Genomic DNA, 19,864 nt, shown 5'->3' on the forward strand with positions numbered 1-19,864 from the left:
AAACCGTCTCTCTCTAGCACTGCAAGAAACTAGTAACATTGATTGCACCAGATGGGATCGTGAGGACTAGGGTAGAAAAGAGCCTTATTCTCATTGTATGCCATGGATTTTGTCAAATGTGCCTGTACTGCCTACACAAACAAAAATGTTCATTGAAAAGGAGAAAGGGAGAACTGTAGAAAGCAGGGGCAAGAGCTCGGTTTGGGAGTTGGTTTTGGGTGGAGACAGACAGTGAATGGTAGAGAAGGATGTTGGGGGCAACTGCAGGGTTGCGACGAGAGATGTTGAAAGTAAGTTTAATATCCTGTGAGAAAAGCCAGTGAAGAGTGGAATTGCTTCAAGTCACTGTGAGTTGATGTGAAACATACAGAGACTGGACCCCCTGGGGCCCTGATGTATATTTGGGTTTCACCTTTCATAAACAAGCTGGGCTGGACAAGTTGTGTGGGCACTCTGGAGCCAGCTCTCTGGACTGTTCTGTTCCATCTCGCCCAGTCCCCTTTGAATATTAGACCTCAAACCCCTGGAGCATTTGGTAGGACAGACTGAGCTGGATAATTGGGGGAGAAGTCTCACTAGCCTGACAGGTGGAGGGGGTCATTGGAGATTGTCTTTCTCCTCTCTCTATCCCTCTCTCCTTCTCCAACTGGTCTCTCTCTGCTGCAATCCTGGAGGGCTTCCTGTGGGAGGCCCCTCCTATCCCCTGCTCAGCTCCTTCTTTGGAATCCTGTTCAATTGTGGGTAAAGGCACAGCTGGAGGTGGGGGAGCTTTGGGGGAGTTTGATGGGGAGGGTTGAGGGACAGAAATTATGCCCAGGATCCAAATTTCCTTCAACCCCTAGGTCTGCCTGTACTCATCTGTCTGATGGCTTCTTTCTCTCCCTCTCATCCCTGCCTCCCTCCTCTCCTTCCTGTTTCTCTTTGTCTCCTTGTCTCTTTGTCTCTGTCTCTGATCTCATCTCTTGATCTTGCTTTTGTTTCTGTTTTCTGTTTGGTCTCCTGATATGTCTCTTTTGCTCTCTATCTTTGCCCTTCCTCTTTGGCTCTTTCTTTCTGTGTCTCTCTCCTCTCTGTCTCTCTTGTTACATTTCTATTTCGGTGTGTCTCTCTGTGTCTCTGTGTCTCTCTTCTCCCTACTCTCTACCCATCTCCCTTCCCTTTCTTTGTCTCTCTCCACAGTCAAAAAAGCCAAGTTTGATGGTGCTCAAGGTAAGTGGCCTCTATTCCTGCCCTGTCCTGTGTTGTCTGTGTCTTGGAGAGATAGCAGAGGGGGTCTGAACCAGTGATAGGGGACTTGGGCTGCATGTCTGCTGAGCGTTACAGAGTGTCAGACTTGGCCTGCAATCCCAAAGTCTCCCCAGCCATCTCCTGGAGAATCCAATGGAGGTGGAGTTCACCTTGAGTCAGGGGCCCTTCCCAGGACGCTAAGAGACAGGATGGGGATACTTAGATCTGTCTACAGGTGGGAAAAGGGAGGCTCAGAGAAGTGAAGGGAGTTTCCTACTGTCAATTTTGTTCCACTATCTGGGGCCTCCGTCTTCCCATCTAAAAACCCAAAGCTATTGTACCCAGTAATTTCTAAGCAGCAAGATTAGGCATCCCAAAATTCCACATCTCCCTTTACCAAGGCCCTTCCCTTGGGCTCTGGGGGACTGGTGGGGAGGGACTCTGGGGTTTAAGCACAGAAACAGCTCAGTATATTTGACCTCGTTATTGGACTGAGGCCCCAAATACACGGAGACCCTGGGGGATCACAGCAGGGTCATCTAGAGCTTGAGAATGGGCACAGAGGGTCCCCGAACCCCTGTGTTGACCCCCACTCTCACCACCACAGAGAAATTCAACACGTACGTGACCCTGAAGGTGCAGAATGTCAAGAGCACGACCATCGCTGTGCGGGGCAGCCAACCCAGCTGGGAGCAGGATTTCATGTTGTGAGTCTGCAGTGACTGGGCTAGCATGGCCTGGCACCTCGCTGGTCCCACAGAGCAGAGCCGGACACTTGCATGTCGTCTGGGATTTCACTCCCTCCTCCCTCGGCCCCATGTCCAGCCATTAGCATCGCCTCCAAAGCACTTCCTAAATCCAGTTGCTTCCCTTTATCTCCATGGCCACCAGCCAAGTCCCTGCTGCCCGCCAGCCTCCGCCCCTGGCCTCCTGCTGCTGCCCGCCTCCTGCCTCCCAGCAATCTGTTCTCCTCCAGGCAGCCAGGGGGATATTTTTAAAACTGCAAATCACATCCTGTCACTCTCTAAACTTGCCCGTGGCTCATGGCTTGTGAACCTCAGAACAAAACCCACACTCCTCTCCACAACACCCTCTTTCCAGGCCTGGCCCCTGTGACCTGCCAGTATCTTCCTCCATCACTCCTGGCTCACCTGCCCCAGCCACCTCCACCTCTGGACCATTCCCCCAACATGTCCAGCTTTTTCCCATCCCAGGACCTTTTCGCTTGCTCTTCTCTCCTCCCTCTCCCTCCAGCAGGGTCCTTCTCATCCTTCGAATCTCCGCTGAGTCACCTCCTTAGGGAAGCCCTCCTTGACCACCATCCCCAAGCTGCCATTGGAGAGTAATTTCAGGCCTAGCCACCAAATATCACTTTAGTCATTTGTGTGATTTCTCAACCCATTTCTGGTCCCTGTTTCCGGACTGTGAGCTCTAGGAGGGTAGGGCCCTGTTGGTCTCTGTCTCCACTGTGAGTCCCACCCCCACGTCAAGGACAAGGCCTGGCACACAGCAAGTGGCTCAATAAATATTTGCCTAACAACTGAATGAATTCAAGACCTGGAACCTCCCCTCAATCTGGAGCCACTCAGGGCCTCATATTACATCCCATCTTCTCTGATGATGACCAACAATATGTTCTATGCCCTCTTTTAAGGCTTTGATTAAATCTGTTTCCCCCACGTCCCTGGGAGGGAGGGTGTTAATCTAATCCTCATTTTACAGAAGAGGAAACAGAGGACCAGAAAGGCCAAACCACTTGCTCAGTGTCACACAGCCTATACTTGGCAGAGCTGAGATTTGGACACACACAGCCCTCAAATTCCTGAGCAGTTCTTGGCTGCAGACTAGCAGTGGTGGAGGCCATGAGAGAACTCAGAGTCAGGATCTTGAAACGGAGGAGTTTGGGGAAAGAGGGGAGGGGAAGAGCTGGCCCTACAATTCTAGGGAAGATGTGAAGGGAAGAGACAGTGTAGTCTCCAACTCCCTGAAAGCCTGTTACTGAATGACCAGGTCACAGCTATATGCCAGGAGAACATTCATTAAGATAAATCTTTGGTAAATTGGTAAATTCAGTGAGCTGGACATTCACCAAGGATTCCCCCAAATCTGCATATTTCAGGGTGAGTCCTGCAAAGGAAGTGTTTAGAGATGGTATCATTCATGCTCTCATGGGTGTCCCCATGATTGAATAGAGATGACCCTGGGAAGGATGGAGACATCCTGAATACCCTCATCGTGGGGTAATAGGGAGCCACGGAGGGTGTCTGAGCCTCTTCCTCACTTAGCAAGTACTCTCAGGGTCTGAGGGCTCAAGGAAGGGCCAAGGGAGTTGGCGATACAAGAGATGTGTGATGTATTTCCCCACTCCTTCCTTCCCAACTTGTAAATCTGGTTCTGCTGTGATACCCTGAGCATGTAAATTAACCCTTTGCCCTCAGTTTCCCTTCTGTAAAACAAGAACCGCTGTGTTACCTTCCTGGTAGGACTCACCCAGGCCTGGGTTTGAATTCCAATTGGCTGTGTGTCCTAAGGCAGGTGAGCTGAACTTTCTAAGACTTTACTCCCTCACTCTTACCCCGTCATGCCCCTCCCCTCTCTCCACAGTGAGATCAACCGCCTGGATTTGGGGTTGACAGTGGAGGTGTGGAACAAGGGTCTCATCTGGGACACCATGGTGGGCACTGTGTGGATTCCCCTGCGGACCATCCGCCAGTCCAACGAAGTGAGTGGAGGGCCGAGGGCTGGGGAGGAGTGCCTTGGAGGGGCCCAGAGGCCAGTGGCCTTCATAAGATGAACATGTATCTCTCTCCCCCAACGACGTTTGTGATGGTAGTTCCAAAGTCACCAGGGTCTGAGCTCCTTCCATCTTGTTGCTCTGCCTTTCTCCCTGTGCAGCCCAGGATGGCTGCTGGAGGATCCCCAGGACATCTGCATTGCCATCAAGGGAAGAAAAGGTGGCAAGGGAGGGGGCTCACCCTCTCGGTTAAGGGCCTAACCTGGAAGCTGCTCACAGCACTTCACTCACATCCTATTGGCTAGAACTTAGTCACGTGGACACTCAGCTGCCTGGGAAATGTAGTCTTAAGCTGCACAGACCTGGGCCCTGCTGAAAATGTATTTCTATGGAAGAAAGGAGAAGAGTTATTGTGGGTAATTAGCATTTGGTGCTGGGAGAAGGCTACACCAGTCCTGAAGGTACTAGACAATAACCTTGGCCTCCTCCCTCGCTTCCTGGCCTTATATCTCACTCCTTCCAATCAGACCCTTCATGCTGAGCCCACCGGGATCTTAACCACCCTAGGACCTTTCCTTGCCATCCCTGCTCATCTCCTTTGGGATGCCTTCTCGATGGCACTCGCTTACATTGCCAGCCTCATCTCCCCTGCCCCCCTCCAACTGTGAGAGTCGGGGGACTGCTGGTCAGCACGTAGCGGATCCCTGCTCCACCCTGCATCACTTTGGACACTGTCACCCCGCCCCAACCCCCAGGAGGGCCCCGGAGAGTGGCTGACACTGGACTCTCAGGTCATCATGGCGGACAGTGAGATCTGCGGCACCAAGGACCCCACGTTCCACCGCATCCTCCTTGACACCCGCTTCGAGCTGCCTTTAGGTGAGTGTGGGCTGGGGGGACACAGGACCCTCACCAGACCCAGGGGAATGGCCAGGGCTGGGTGGGTTCAGACTGCCCTTCCTTCTGAGGATGAAGTTTCCTGTCCCTGGAAGAGAGAGTGTCCCAGTTATGGCGAGTCAGAGGGGCAGGCACCTGCCATGTGCGGAGCACACCACAGCCCCCCCAGGTCACCAAGGGCCAGCAAATGCTTCTTGACCCATAGGACTTGGGCCTGAACTGACCGGGGCTGGTCTTTGGTGAGGTCTTAGACTGCAGGGTGAGCTGGAGATAGGAGGAGAGACAAACAGAGACAAAGAGACATGGAGAGGAAAACAGCAGAGACACAGAGAGGCCTCTCTCCTTCTCTTGGAAGCAGCTCAGTTCTCTCCACAGCATTTTTCCAAGAACCCATGGCTTCCCCACCCTTGGAGTGCTGGGAGGCATCTCCTGTCTCATCTTCCGGTCATTCCCAAGGCAGCTCTGGGGCGGGGGAATGGGACACCACCTTGTCTTCCCTTCCTCTTCCCCCACCCCCTTGAGACCAGCCCATAGACCAGCAGGCTGCCCTGGCTGGAGGCGGAGGGGCGGGGAGGGGTTCCAGACTCACAGCCAGGGCTCTGCTTCCAGACATCCCCGAGGAGGAGGCGCGCTACTGGGCCAAGAAGCTGGAGCAGCTGAATGCTATGCGGGACCAGGATGAGGTGAGCATTGGAGGGGAGGACTCTGTTCTTCCTGTGCCTGTCCCTCCCTCTGTCTCCCCGTGTCCTCTGCTCTCTGTCTCTGTTTTGCTCTCCGCTTGTCTGCCTCTGTGTCTCTAACTGGACAAAATCAGAGCCTCATTTGGCGCCTTCTCAAAGCACGGAGGACATCAAAGAACACACAGTCCACCGACGATGAAACGCTTTCAATCCGCTGGAGTCCTGCCCTTGCCGGATACCCGCAAGGAGACACGAGGCCCCGCAGCAGCCCTCACCTCCGTTCTCTGCCCCACATCCCTCAACGGTTTGGTTCATACTTTTGGACTTTTCAAAGTTCTCCCCCGCCAGTTTGGTCTCTGTGCCCCCGTTCTTCCATGGCAACCCCCTTCTTCTTGGCTTTGTATCATCGCAGTGCAAAGACCCAGCGGGGGTCAGAAGGCAGCCTTTGAAGGCGAAGGCTGAGAAGAAAAAGCAGGCGAGACCAGAGCTCTCTTTAGTGAGAGGTGGAGTGCCAAAAGGCAACCCTCGCTTGATAATAGTTTTTGTCCAACCTCATCCCTGATCTTTCTTCTGCTCCTTGCCTCAGTTTCCCCCACTGCTCTCTCTTCCACTTCTATTTGTTTCTTTCCCTCATCTGTGTTTCTGTCTTTTTCTGTTCGTGTTTCTCGCTGTTTCTGTGTCAGTGTGTGCGTGTGTGTGTGTGTGTCTTCTTCTTATTTTTTTTTTCCCCCCTGTGGACATCTGTATCCTTCTCCTGCAGACAGAGTGATTTGGGAGGCAGGGGTAGTCAGGATGGAACAGAGCAGAGGACCACCTTGGTCGTCTGGCTTCTGGCCCCTCCTAAGAAGAACTCTCTCTTCTCCTTCTCTCCTTCTCAGTATTCATTCCAAGATGAACAAGACAAGCCTCTCCCTGTCCCCAGCAACCAGTGTTGTAAGTACCTCTCAATTCCTCGCTGGGCATCAAATGAAACCTCATCCCTCCCCTACCCATGGCTGTCCTGTGTAACAGGCCACCCTCCACCCCCAGAGGAACAGGTCCCAAGAGCACACAGTATCCGCTCGTGATGCAGTGGAAAGAAAAGATCCGGGGCTTGGATGTGAGTCCTGCCTTGCTCTGGGGTCACAGGCATGCTGGTGTCCCTTTCTGATCCACAGAGTCCCTCTCTTTGAAAGAGGACATTTGACAGTGCCCTCACTCTGAGGGCTGTTGGAAGGGCACAAGAGAGTCCTACTAGAGATTTGAAAAACACTTTGCAGACTCTTTAATTCCATTCATCAGATCCTGAATAAGGACCTATAGCTCATTTGACAAACTCTCCTGTGGCCCCCACAGACCGCATCCCCCCAAGCAGCCCACAGTCTGGTAGTGTAAACAATCTTGCTAACACAGATACAATAGGCACACATACGATGGATGAAGGCTGTTCCCTCTGCCCATTTTCTTAGATAGAGAAACTGAGGCCCAAGAGGAGAAGTGACTTGCCCAAGGTCACACACCCAGCAGGAGACAGAGCTAGGATTTGAACTCAAGGTCTGAGGGGCTCCAGCCTCCAGCTTTGCTTTTCTTTCCACTGCTCTGCATCTATGGATAATGCTGGTCACATTCCTCTGAATACCGCCTCTCCACCAAGGCTGAATTTCTCGGGAGTGTTTATCCTCCTTGGCCCTGTGGATACTCAGAAACACCCAGGCCAGTTCTGCATGGGCCAAGGAGATGTCTGTCCCCTAAAAGCGCCCTCTGAGTCCCCTGGAGTGGGGAGGAAGTGACAAATCGTATAAGTCTCAGGGCAGAGCCCCACCTGACATTTTGACCCCACCTTTCGACCTCTTTCTCCTTTTCCATCTGCTTCCCCCTCCCCCTTTCATTCCTTCTCACAGTCTCCCCTATATCCATTGTCGAACCCCCATATGCCCAGGATGGTAATGATGGAGCCCGGTGGGCGGAAGGGCTGGGGGACTGCAGTTGGGAGCTATTTCTTGGAGGAGGCAGCCAAGTGTCAGAGGAGATAGGATTCTGGTCCAAGGCACTTTTTCCAAGATGCCACGTGCTGAGGATGAGGGGATGAGGGAAGATGTGGTTCTCTCCCTGGTCCTCAGAAGCTGTGTGACTTTAGACTGCTCACTCTACCTCTCTGAGCCCTGTTTCTTTACCTGTAAAATGAGCAGAATGATTAAAACCCACCCATCAGTGGTGTTTCAAAGTTTAAGTTTCCAGTTCAGTGTTTCTTTCCTTGTGTTCCAGAAGGGAGAGGGAAAGAGTGGGGAGTGCTTACTCCAGAGTTCAGAGTCAGAAAACCCTGGGCCAAAATGCCTCCTTTATTACTTCCTGGCTGAACTAATGGCCTCTGTGAAAAATGGGGATATCCCACCTTCCTCCCAAGGTGATGATCGAAGGTGTCACAAATGTCAGTGGTTAAAGTGATATTCTGAGAAGATACTCAGGGCAGGAGGGGATCAGGGTCCTGGGGTGGGAGGAGGAGATGGGGAAAATGAGGAGGATGGGGGAGTCCCCCTCCCCATGCCCCCCCTCTGCCTGCTCCCTTTTATTGTCTCTGCCCCTTCTCTTTGTAGGCAACTGGAATTATTTTGGCTGGGGTGAGCAGCAGAGTAAGTACTCAGCTTGATGTTCTGGGAGGCCATGGGGAGGTGGGTGCCTTGGCCACCCTGAGGCCCCCGCCCCACCACCAAGGACGCAGGGAGCCTGTGACGGACACACTGGGGCCTGAGGACTCGCAAGGCCCTCCCTGTGCCCTCCTGTCCCTTGACCTTAACGTCTGTCTTGAGGGTCCTGCTCTGTTTGGTGGGGAGTGGGCACCATTATTGGGGTGGGCAGACTCAGCTGGGAGGAGTGGGCCCTTAGACCAGCGACCTGCCTGTCTCCAGCCGGGCACTGTGACCCCTTCCCCTGTTCCCCATGTATAATGTCATCTCCTCTCCTGTGACTCCTTCCTCTTTTTGTCTCCCCATCTTCCTCCTCCACCTGGAAATGGGCCCCAATGTCACTTGGCAGCGGTAGGTACGGGGTCAGAGGGTCTCAGAAGGAGCAGCTGGGCAGGGGCCCCCAGGCACTTATCACTCCAGAGACCTCAGCTTCCAGAGCTCCCTGCCACCTTCCTCCAATCTAACCCCCGGTTGAAGGAAATAAGTAACCCTCCCGGCCCCGCCGCCCCCACCACCCCCCGCAACTTGGTGTTCATTTACTCCCCGAGCAATGAACTCATTTTCCCCATATTCTGCCCCTTCCAGGGAAATCTAGTCTTCTAGCCTGAGTGTGAATCTACCTCCTTCCCTCTGCCCCACCCACTGGGTGCTCAGATCCTGACCGACAACTTCCACTATGCCCTCCCTTCAGGACCAGGGAAACTGCTTACAAATACTTTGATCCAAAACAACTTGTCAAGAGCCAATTTGGCCCAAATAGGCATTTGGCAAACAAGAATTCTTGGTTAACAAACAGTTTGCCACAAACAAACAATGCAGTCAAAAACAAGCACATTTTTGGCTGAAATCGATTTGGCGAAAGCTGAAAATTATGACAGTTGGGTCATTTCGTTAAAACCAGAGTGGCTGGAAATGTTTATCGGAAATCAGGCAATTTGGTCAAGAACTATTTGGTAAAAAGCAGAATCTGGGTGAAAGCAAAAAGAATCCATTAGGAAGCGATTTGCCCCAAAACAAGACAGTTCGTCAGAAAAAAATTAATAATTTGGTGAACACGCCCACAGCCCCATGTAATTTGGTTGGAAACACCTTGGCTCAGTCAAGGACAGTTTGGTAGAAAGAATGCCCATTTGGCTTAAGACTATCTACCCAGGTAATTGGGTAGAAAATGGGTTGGTCAAAGGAGCAATTTGGTGACACTGACAAATTGTCCAGAGTCCCCTTGGGGGATTGTCTGGGTTTCAGACCCCCCACTTTCATGGCCTCACAGTTACACCCTGATGCCTGCAGATCTGAGCCATGGAAATTCACATCTGCTTCTGCCTAAAATGGCAGCACCAGTGGCGCACAATACATCAATCGGATGGTGGCTGCAGATGATGAGGACAGGATTAAAAACCTTGTAGGTCACAGTGGCCCAAGTCAGCTGAGAAACCAGGAAGTCAGAATTACCTTGGGGAGGCCGGCTTTGCTAGCTGAAAATGAAGTTAAGTTTTCTCAAAAGGCAAAATAGGTTTGGGAATGAATCCAACAAGCTTTCTATGTGAAGGGTGAAATTAATTTTTTCAACAGTTTACCACATTTTAAAAAATGGACCTATTTGTCAAATATATAGAAACAGACACGATTAGCTGGAAAAAAATTAGAAGGTTAAAATAATAAGGCAAGAAAAACATACAAACATCTGGGAAATAAGTAAAAAAACCTTACAAGGATAAAAAGGGGCAAGCCACCCCTTTGGCAACTAATGTGACCAGTAAATTGATGCCACGGACAAGAGCCATAGGCCACCCAGTCAGGGGTTTGATTTATTTTTATTTATTTACTTATTTATTTATTTTGCAGCCCATTTGTTTTTGAGTGTTGCTTTCTATTTTATTTTATTTTATTTTATCTTATCTTATTTTATTTTATTTTATTGAGAGAAGGAGAGAGAGCATGCGCAGGTGTGCCTGCATGCAGGCGGGGACGAGGAGGGGCAGAGGGAAAGAATCTTACGCAGACTCCCCACTGAGCGCAGAGCCAGACTGGGCTCCATCTCATGACCCCAAGTTCATGACCTGATCCAAAATCAAGGGTGAGACACTTAAGTGACTGAGCCACCCAGGTGACCCTCGTGTTGCTTTCTAAATAAATTGAGTCTCTCCCATCCCACCACGATCTAACATCCTTCCATACTGTCCCCTTTTTATCAAGGAAAACAAACCAAATGAAAATGTCCTTCAATTCTTAGAAAACACCTGAAGTTCAGCAATGCCACTCTGTTGCATTTTAGCAATAGATTCTGAGTGTGTACCTAAGAATCTAATCCTTTTTGAGGGCTACAGTGTCAGAGCCGCTTCTTTGTTCCTACACCTGTGAGTTCAGATCTAGGATCCGCATCCTCGGACATCATGAAATCTCTGAGTGTTAAAGGAAATTTATACTCCACCTTGTCCTCCTGACCGCCCTCTAAACGTCCCTCGGAGTGTTTGTGTGACTCACTGCCTGATGGAAAAACTCATCTTGTTTTCAGAAAGCCTGGACTTTAGCAAAGTCCATTTTCACATTTGAGCTGAAGGACACCCTCCAATTTGTCCTTGTCCTCCTCATATCGTAGGACCTACTTTGGACCCCCGACTATGAACCCAGTCTGACCGGCAAAGCAAGGTTTTCGCCTCCCTTATCCTAATGCCTCTGCTTCTATTAACATGGCCCAAGATCCTTCATTCATTCTGGCAAAGATTCCTCTTTTTGGGTTAGCAGCCAGTGAAGACTCCCTAGTCTGAGAAGTCTGAGAGACTGCGTCGGCCTCCATGGTGTGCTCTCTCTCCCTCCCCTCCTCTCTCTTCTAGATGATGACCCTGACAGTGCAGTGGACGATCGTGACAGCGACTATCGCAGCGAGACAAGCAACAGCATCCCACCACCTTATTACACTACATCCCAGCCCAATGCCTCAGTCCACCAGTATTCTGTCCGTCCACCACCCCTGGGTTCTCGGGAATCCTACAGTGACTCCATGCACAGTTATGAGGAGTTCTCCGAGCCACGGGCCCTCAGGTGTGTGACCCTGGAGGAAGGGATCCGTGTGTGTGCATGTGCGTGTACGTGGCTGTGTGTCCCAGAGTGGAGAGAGGAGTAGGGGACTTGGGCGAGCAGGAGGGGGAGGTCAGTGGGTCTAGGAAAGCAGCATCCGTACTTTCTTTTAGGTAATAGAGTCCTTTCTTTACCCTTGATCTTATAAGAAAATCTCCCAAGCTTGGTAAAAGGGGATCAGTTTTGGCTGAAGGAAGAGGGATAAGTCAGGAGGATCCTGAGAGGTGCCCCCAAAATATGGGGGTGCCTTGGTGCTCCCTTTAAGGGCCCTGGTTTCTGTGTAGTCTCTAATTGGGCAGGGGAACTGTGGGTAGGGGAAGAGACGAGCATTCATGGAGGGTGGTGAGGCATAGTGACATTGAAAGGAGCCCAGTAAGCAGCTGGCTTATGGTCCTGCCTTGGCGCTGCCCGGTCCTCCCTAATGGCCCCACTCTGTGTTTCTGACTGGTGGCCACGGACATGGTGACACAGGAGCTGTACCTTGAAAGTAGGCTGTCCCATATCTGTCCCCTAGGTGGGTCCCCTGGTCCTCACGAGCCACGCCACTGCCCTGTACAGGGTGCTGGTCCTCAAGCCTCAGAGGCTGACCCTCGTGCCTGCTGTCCTTCCTCGCTGTCCTGATGACCCCAGTCCTGGTTTCCAAACACAACGATGGCAAACACGATATTGAGCAGACTGAATATTTGTAAAGCACTTAGAGTGGTATCTGTAAGTGCTACACGGGGACTGTTAGATACAAGGCACAAATAATAGCATTTGAAGCTAACCATGCACCCAGCGCTGGACTGGCACCTTCCCTTCATCATCTCATTTTATTCTCTGGGTGGGAATACTATTGGTCCCATTTGGTAGACAGGGAATCAAAGCACAGAGAGGTTAAGTCACTTGTTTGAGGTCACACAGCTGGTAAGTCGTAAGGACTAGTGTTTATGGGGAACCTACTGGATACCAAGCAGTGGCCTGGTGTGATTTTTGGTTGTGGGTCTTTTCCCTAAGTATTTGTTCCCAGAAGAATACATCTCCTTCATGAAAGCATCACTTGCCTTCATTTGCATACTCAAGGTGGCTTCGTGCGATTATGGGAACAAAGTTTCTATGTGTTGGAAACACATTATGGGAACAAAGTTTCAATGTGTTGGAAACAGCTGGAAAATATTTGATATTTATTAATATCAAATATTAATAAACTATTAACTCTTTTAGAAGTAGGAAAAGTCCTTTCTTGGAGAAAACGAGCTGGAGAGTGACCATAGCATTAGACCCAGAGAAAATGTCAGGAAGTGTCTGGTTGGAGGAGTCTGTCTACTGTGAGCATTCCTGGAACAGAATGAGGGGGTTTGTTGGAGAAAGAGGAGTCTCCTCCCCTTGTGCTGTGGTCAGGCCACGCAGGGGTGAGGGGAGACCTTTCAGAAGGAGGAGAGGATGCAGAAGCAGAAATGGCCTGCATTCCCCTGAGAGTGACTCAAGCCACACTCCCCGGGCATCCTATGGCTATGCTGCCTAGTGCTGGGTGATCTGAAAGGCTAGGGATACAGAGCCAGACACAGACATTCCGTTCCACGGTCGGGGCTTGGCTGTAAGGAGGGATTGGACTGGATACTCTAGGAGTGGGGAAGGGTAGGGAGGGCTTCCTGGAGGAAGGTGCCTGGGAGATGGCCCTTGAAGGATAAATGAGTCCAAGGCAGAGGAAATGGCTCAGCCACGGATTGGGGAGGTGCAAGGTGCCAGATCGTGCAGGAAGGCCCTCGGGGGGCTAACTCGGGGGGCAAGGGAGCCAGGGGAAGCATCTGAATGGGGTAAGAGTTGTGTTGGGACTCAGTATGTCAGAGTCAGGATGGGAGGATGGCCCCAAAGCCAAGCCTGGGACAATGTATGTGGTGCCCGAGTTTGCAGGTGGACACTTCCAGAGCCATGTTGGGATCCCAGTCCCAGGCTGCCCCCTTACCAGGGGCCCCAGAATGTGCTGGGCTGGACTTCAGGAGTATTCATCAGCAGTGGGACTTCGGAGTCCTTTCCACCCAAGTAATACCTGCTGATCCCCCACCTGTCTCCTGCCATCTACAGGGATGGGCACCAAAAAGCAATCAACTAAACTCGTAAACCAGCAAACATTGGCTAGAGGGAGAAACCTCCACTTTGGTTGCTACAGCATCCCTGGAGCTGTCCAGGGAAAGGGGTCGCAGTCCCTGAGAGTGGAGGAAGTATTTAAGGCAAGGAATGATGTTTGTTGAGTGACTGAGTGAATGATTATAAGGGGGATGAGGGGTGGCCCATGTGTCATGCTGCCCGCCCCCAGGCAGAGATAGAGATTTCTTCCTAGTCATGCCCAGCACGTTCCAGGGGGGCATATTAGGAGCATACAAAGACCTGACTTGGCCAGAGGGTGGGGGAAACTCACTCAAAGAAGGGACATTTTGCCCAGAGGTGGGCAAGAGTATAGGATTTTGGAGGAACAGTGAGAAAGCTAATGTGGCTGGAGCAGGGGGAGAGAAGGGAGCTTGGAGGGAGATGAGGTGGGGAGGCTGGAGGGTTTGGGCCACACTGGGTGTAGTCTGGGTCTGCCACACGGCGCAGACTTTATCCCAAGGGCTCTAAAAAGCTATAGTAGGGTTTGGAACAGGGAGGTATGTGATCGCATTTATGACTTGAGGAAGTCCCTCTGTGGCTTCCATGGGAAGCAAGTAGTGTTGGGGATAGGACGTTGCGGCTGCACCTGGTAGAGGCAATGGAGCCTGGACTAGGGTGGAGCCCAGGGTGCAAGGAAATGGATGCATTTTGCACGAGTTTTCAAGGCGAGCTGGGGAGACCCACGGCAGTGTTGGCTGTGAATGGAGGTTGAAGCAAGGAGTGGAGGCAGAGAGGCGTGGGACCCGGGGACATCAAGAGCCAGGCGTGCCATGTTCAAGTTTCAGGAGCACTAAGTCCCCAAAGGCTGGAGATAAGGGCACTAACTGGGATCCCCAGCACATGAAAGGAGCATTTGCAGCCTCCACGGTGCATGGACAGGAGTGACGGACAGTAGGTCATCAGTGATCACTAATGGCATCCATCGAGTTTCCTGCGTGTATCTCCAGACCGGAAATGGCCCGGAAAGCCGAGATTTTTGTTTCTTGCGTTCATGGCTGTGTTTCCCGGGTCCCTAGGGCAGAACGTGATGCCTGGTACGGGCTTAACCGATACCGAGTGAACGACTGGGTGTCGGAACCGGTGTGATTGGGGCTGGGTCCGGCAGTGGCTCTGTGCCTCCGCCGCTGAGCCCCGGCTGGTTCCCACAGCCCCACTGGCAGTAGCCGCTATGCCTCTTCCGGGGAACTGAGCCAGGGAAGCTCGCAGCTGAGCGAGGACTTCGACCCGGACGAGCAGAGTCTACAGGGCTCCGAGATGGAGGACGAGCGGGACCGGGACTCCTACCACTCCTGCCACAGCTCGGTCAGCTACCACAAGGACTCCCCACGCTGGGACCAGGATGAGGAGGAGCTGGACGAAGAACTAGATGAGGAGCTGGATGAGGACCTGGAGGACTTCCTGGAGGAGGAGGAGGAGCTGCCTGAGGAGGAGGAGGAGCTGGAGGAGGAGGAGGAAGTGCCTGATGACATTGGCAGCTACACCCAGCGGGAAGAGGTGGCAGTGGCTGAGCCCAAAGACTTTAAGCGTGTCAGCCTCCCACCGGCCGCGTCGGAGAAGGAGGAGAAGGCTCCGGCTGTACCTGCTGAGGCCCACGACGTGGCCAAGGCAGCCCCTGAGCCAGCCGCCCCGGAGGAGGTGCCCACAGCCGAGCGGGCACCTGAGCCCGAACCCCCCAAATCTGAGGAGAGGTAAGGGGAAGGGACCAAGGGGCTGTCACGGGGTCAGTGGTGCTGTGATGGGGTCAGCATGGACCTGGGGAATGGAGGGGAGTTTGTCACAGGGTCGTGGCTGGGGAAGCAGAAGGGGAATGCCGTCAGAGGGGGTATAGGTGGGCCGTTGTGTGTCTGTAGGGCCAGAGAGTCCACGGAGGGCCTGACGTCACTCCAAGGGCTGGGGGTCAAGGGAGGGCCGGCCCTGGACCCTCATGACATCCATTGCCTCAGTTTCAGGCGACGAGAGGATGAGGAAGGCCAGGAGGGTCAGGACTCCCTGTCCCGGGCCAAGGCCAACTGGCTTCGAGCCTTCAACAAAGTGCGGCTGCAGCTGCAGGAGGTGAGTGAAAGCCGCCACCAGCCGGGTCAGGCCCATGTCCCGCCCACACCCGTGCGGGGACCAGACTGCGTACCTCCCCGCCACTCGCGTTCCCCTCCCACCCGGGGCCAGTTCCCAGGCCCCGCCCACACGAGCCACGACACGCCCATGGACAGCTTGGCCACGCCCACTCCAATGCCCCCTCCGCCTTCTCTGCACTTTCGTATATCCTGGTCTTTTCATGGCTCCGCCCACACCAACCTGGCCCCACCCATGCTCTTCTCTGTCCTCCCCCGCCGTTCCCCGCCCAGCCCCTGTCCAATTGGACCCCTCTCTGGCCCTAGCTACACCTTGGCTTCATCTGTCTCCGGAAGCGCCGTTCTCTTGTTCTCACCCGTGCCTGCCTGTCCTCTTCCCCAACCAGCTGGCCCCACCAAGGCCCAGCCCAGTGTCCCCCATGCCAGCACGGAATTTTGAGGGGGGGAAGAAGGAGAGGTGAGCCGGAATCTGGAGCTAGGTCATGGGTATAGTCATGTCGGGGGGTCAAGTTCATGGGTAGGGGTAGAGGTTAGGGATGGGGATAGGGCTAGAGGTCAGAGTTAGGGCAGCAGTCAGAGATCAGAGGTCAGGGTTAAAATTGGTGTTAGGGGGAAAAAAAATTGGTGTTAGGGGGAGGAATCGATGCCTGGGATAGCATTGGGTACCAGTGTCAGGGCTGGGGAAAGTTCTGAAGTCTGTTCGGAGAAGAAATTAAGTGAAAGATAATCGGTTAGCATTAGGGTCAGGATGGCTGTTCAGATGGGCAGCAGGATTGAGGCCATTCATTTACCTCTTCAATTGCTCAGGCCACCCTAGGCTGGGGACAGAGCAGTGCCCTTATGCAAGCGGCCCTTCCAAACTGGAGTGAGGCTGTCAATAGGAGATCCTAAACAAATTCCCAAAGTCCTAGACCGTCACACATCAGAGCCGCAGAAACTTCAAATCAAATTTATGTTTTAAAACAGAATTCTATTTTATTTTTAACGAAGTATTCCACTCACATGGCTCTAAAGGCAAAGGGTAGAAAAGAATATGCAGCGTAATGTCTGTTGAATAACTTTCACTAAATCAGCAAATTAGATGAAAAAAAAAAACAGTAGCTACTCTTATAATGGAACCAGCCATAGAACAAAAATAAATAAATAAACATGGGCAGACTCTCTGGGTTTCATAGAAGGAGCATAAAACTAATCCAAGACAATCAGGAAGACTCCCTGGAGGAGAAGACCCTTAAGGAGAAGTGATATGCAAAATACTTCAATAATACTTCCGAAGAGAGGGCTGGACCCTCTCCAATCTTTGCCCACCATGCCACTCTTTAGTTGCATCAGAGATGGGGGTGTCAACCCAGGGTCTGCCCTGAGATCCAAATGATGAATGGAAGCTGGTCGGGTGCAGTAGGTGGGAGGGCATACAACGAGCTAGCACAGCTCAGGCAAAGGCCCTGGGGTACAAGATCAGATGAGCAGGTGATGCTGGGTGAAGGACAGAACCTTATGAGGGTTTGAACCAGCCTGTGAGAATCCCAGGACTATAGAGCATGAGCACAAAAGAAGTGGGGAGCCTACCCTGCTCTGGGGAGAGGCTCTCTCACAGTGACCGTATCTCTCTGTCTGTCCCACAGGCCCGAGGAGAGGGAGAGATGTCTAAATCCCTATGGTTCAAAGGCGGGTGAGTAATGGAATTGTGGGGGTAGGAGGAAGTTTTGAATCCAGAGCTTGAGGCTGCTTTACATCATAGCCTCAGCCCCGTGAGGGAAGCAAGGGGTTCCATCTATTTATATATTTAAGATTTTATTTGTTTATTTGTCAGAGAGAGAGAGATAGCACAAGCAGTGGGAATGGCAGGCAGAGGGAGAAGTGGACTCCTCCCTGAGCAGGGAGGCTTATGTGGGACTCAATCCCAGGACCCTAGGATCATGACTTGAGCCAAAGGCAGACACTTAACTGACTGAGCCACCCAGGTGCCCCCAGGGGATTCCATTTAGACGGGGGACAGAGCGAGTGACAGATCGGGTGAAATCATGTAACCCCAGACAGAAACCAAAGGTATAACACATGGAATCCTTACAACAAACCTGGGGGGCCTGCTAGCCCTATTTTACAGGTGGGGAAACGGAGTCCAAAGAGGTACATGCCTTGTCCCTGCTGCTTGCATTATTCAAGACCACTCCCTTCCCCCCCGCACCGTCCTCCACCCCCCGCTAGAAATAAATGCAGGATAAAGGAGAGGTCTATTTCCTGCAGTACACCTCTGTAATCCTGGAGTGAATTTTTTTTTTTTTGCTTTGATTCTGTTTTCATTTTATTTACTTATTTATTTACTTTTAAAGATCTTATTTATTTGAGAGTGCGATAACGAGTGAGAGATAGCACAAGTGGAGGGGAGAGGGAGGAAGCAGGCTCCCCGCCAAGCAGGGAGCCCAGTATGGGGCTCAGTCCCAGGATCCTGGGATCATGACCTGAGCTGAAGGCAAATGCTTAACCGACTGAGCCACCCAGGCACACCTTGATTCTGTTTTTAAATATCTCAGATTATTACTGTGGCTGCTGGCTCTCTCATGATAATTATTTGGTCTTAACATGGAGCAATTTGTCGTATCTAATTTCTTAAGTTTCTAATTTTCGGGGCTTTCTTTTCCTTCAGCGTCTGAGTGGTGAGGGTAGAAGATGTAAAGGATATTTTTAAAATTCCACTAATGTTTTAAAAATAGCAGCAGGAAGGTGACTGCCTTCCCTTACACATCCCTTGCACAGAGAGGCATGAAGACAGAAGCTGTCGCTCCCAGATGAGCAGGTGTCCTGGGTGGGGAGCTCGGGACGCAGGGACTGACACGGGGATGTACTCGTGCTTTCTGCAGGAAGTGCCCTTGGGAGAAATCTGTGAGGCGGGCAGGGCCAGGCAGGAGAAGCAGCCAGGCACAGGTGTAGTTCAGGAATCAGCACACCTCTGCCTGATGGAGCGTATGAATAGCGTCCCAGGGCTTGTCAGGAGTCATTGGCTGCCAGGCATCTCTCTCATTGGACAATGAGAAGCTTCTGGGAAGGAGCCACACCTGAACCCTCTTTGAGATGAGAGCGGCTCTCAGTAAAGTGAATCTGTACAGGGCACAGAGCTCATTCAGATCCACCAGCCACACCAACACTGCCAAGAGGCAATAGCCTAGATTTCCAGTTCCCCTCTTCCCATCAGCTTTTTTTTTTTTAAAAAAAAGGTTTTATTCATGTATTTGAGAGAGAGAGCATGAAAGGAGAGAGGTCAGCGGGAGAAGCAGACTCTCCACCAAGCAGGAAGCCCAATGTGGGACTCGATCCTGAGACTCCAGGATCATGACCTGAGCCAAAGGCAGTCACTCAACCAACTGAGCCACCCAGGCATCCCTTCCCATCAGCTTTGACATCACTCCTTCCAGAAGAGATTTTAAGACTTTATTTATTTATTTATTTATTTAAGATTTGTATTTATTTATTTGACAGAGAGGGACACAGGAGAGAGGGAACACAAGCCAGGGGAGTGGGAGAAGAAGCAGGCTTCCCGCTGAGCAGGGAGCCCGATGTGGGACTTGATCCCAGGATCCTGGGATCACGACTCGAGCCGAAGGCAGATACTTAATGACTGAGTCACCCAGATGCCCCAAAACTTTATTTACTTATCTGAGAGAGAGAGCACAAGCAGGGAGAGAGGGACAAGCAGACTCCCTGCCAAGCAGGTACCCCGACATGGGGCTCGATTCTGGGACTCTAGGATCATGACCTGAGCTGAAGGCAGACACCTAACTGACTGAGCCATCCAGGTGCCCCATTCCAGAATAGATTTTTTTTTTAAGATTTTATTTATTTGAGAGCGAGAGAGTGCACTAGTGGAGGGGACGGACAGAGGGAGAAGCAGGCTCCCGGCTGAGCAAGCTGGATCCCAGAGTCCAGGGATCACGACTGAGTCAAAGGCAGATGCTTAGTCGACTGAGCTATCTAGGTGTCCCCAGAATAGATTTTAAATATACATATCTACTTCCAATTTTGAACAAAAGGAAAGGGTTCATGAATATCTTAGTATATTATTTAGTTTTGCTTAATTCAAATTTTCATTAAACGTAGGCAACAACATCATCTCCCCATTTCCCAGATGAGGAAGCTGACATCTAGTATCTTCATTCCCCAGGGCCACTATAACAAACTACCACAAACGGGTAGCTTAAAACAACAGAAATAGATTCTTCTACAGTTCCAGAGGTCAGAAGTCCAAAATCAAGTTGCTGGCTGGCCCCTACTCCCTCCGATACCTGTAGGGGAGATCCTATCCTTGCCTTGCTAGCTGCTGGTACTTGCTGGCAATCCTCAGGATTCCTTGCATTGTAGATGTGACACTATAAACTCTGCCTCTTGTCATGT

The 19,864-nt window shown here is 51.7% G+C and overlaps 1 protein-coding gene across 1 annotated transcript in view; it reads left to right on the forward strand.

Annotated features, from left to right (window-relative positions):
• Positions 1-235: 235 nt before the first annotated feature.
• Positions 236-19,864, forward strand: part of UNC13A (unc-13 homolog A) — a gene marked incomplete at both ends in the record, with an annotated part of 49,169 nt that continues 29,540 nt past the window's right edge. The window contains 12 exons of the mRNA XM_080815598.1: positions 236-290; positions 1,180-1,209; positions 1,835-1,934; positions 3,832-3,949; positions 4,717-4,840; positions 5,468-5,541; positions 6,417-6,471; positions 8,112-8,147; positions 11,036-11,243; positions 14,555-15,094; positions 15,350-15,458; positions 17,101-17,147. Coding sequence (XP_080671724.1) covers positions 236-290; positions 1,180-1,209; positions 1,835-1,934; positions 3,832-3,949; positions 4,717-4,840; positions 5,468-5,541; positions 6,417-6,471; positions 8,112-8,147; positions 11,036-11,243; positions 14,555-15,094; positions 15,350-15,458; positions 17,101-17,147 — 1,496 coding nt within the window. The remainder of the gene's footprint in view (positions 291-1,179; positions 1,210-1,834; positions 1,935-3,831; positions 3,950-4,716; positions 4,841-5,467; positions 5,542-6,416; positions 6,472-8,111; positions 8,148-11,035; positions 11,244-14,554; positions 15,095-15,349; positions 15,459-17,100; positions 17,148-19,864) is intronic.

Source organism: Martes martes (genome assembly GCF_963455335.1).
Source record: "Martes martes genome assembly, chromosome: 1".
Classification (NCBI taxonomy): Eukaryota; Metazoa; Chordata; class Mammalia; order Carnivora; family Mustelidae; genus Martes; species Martes martes.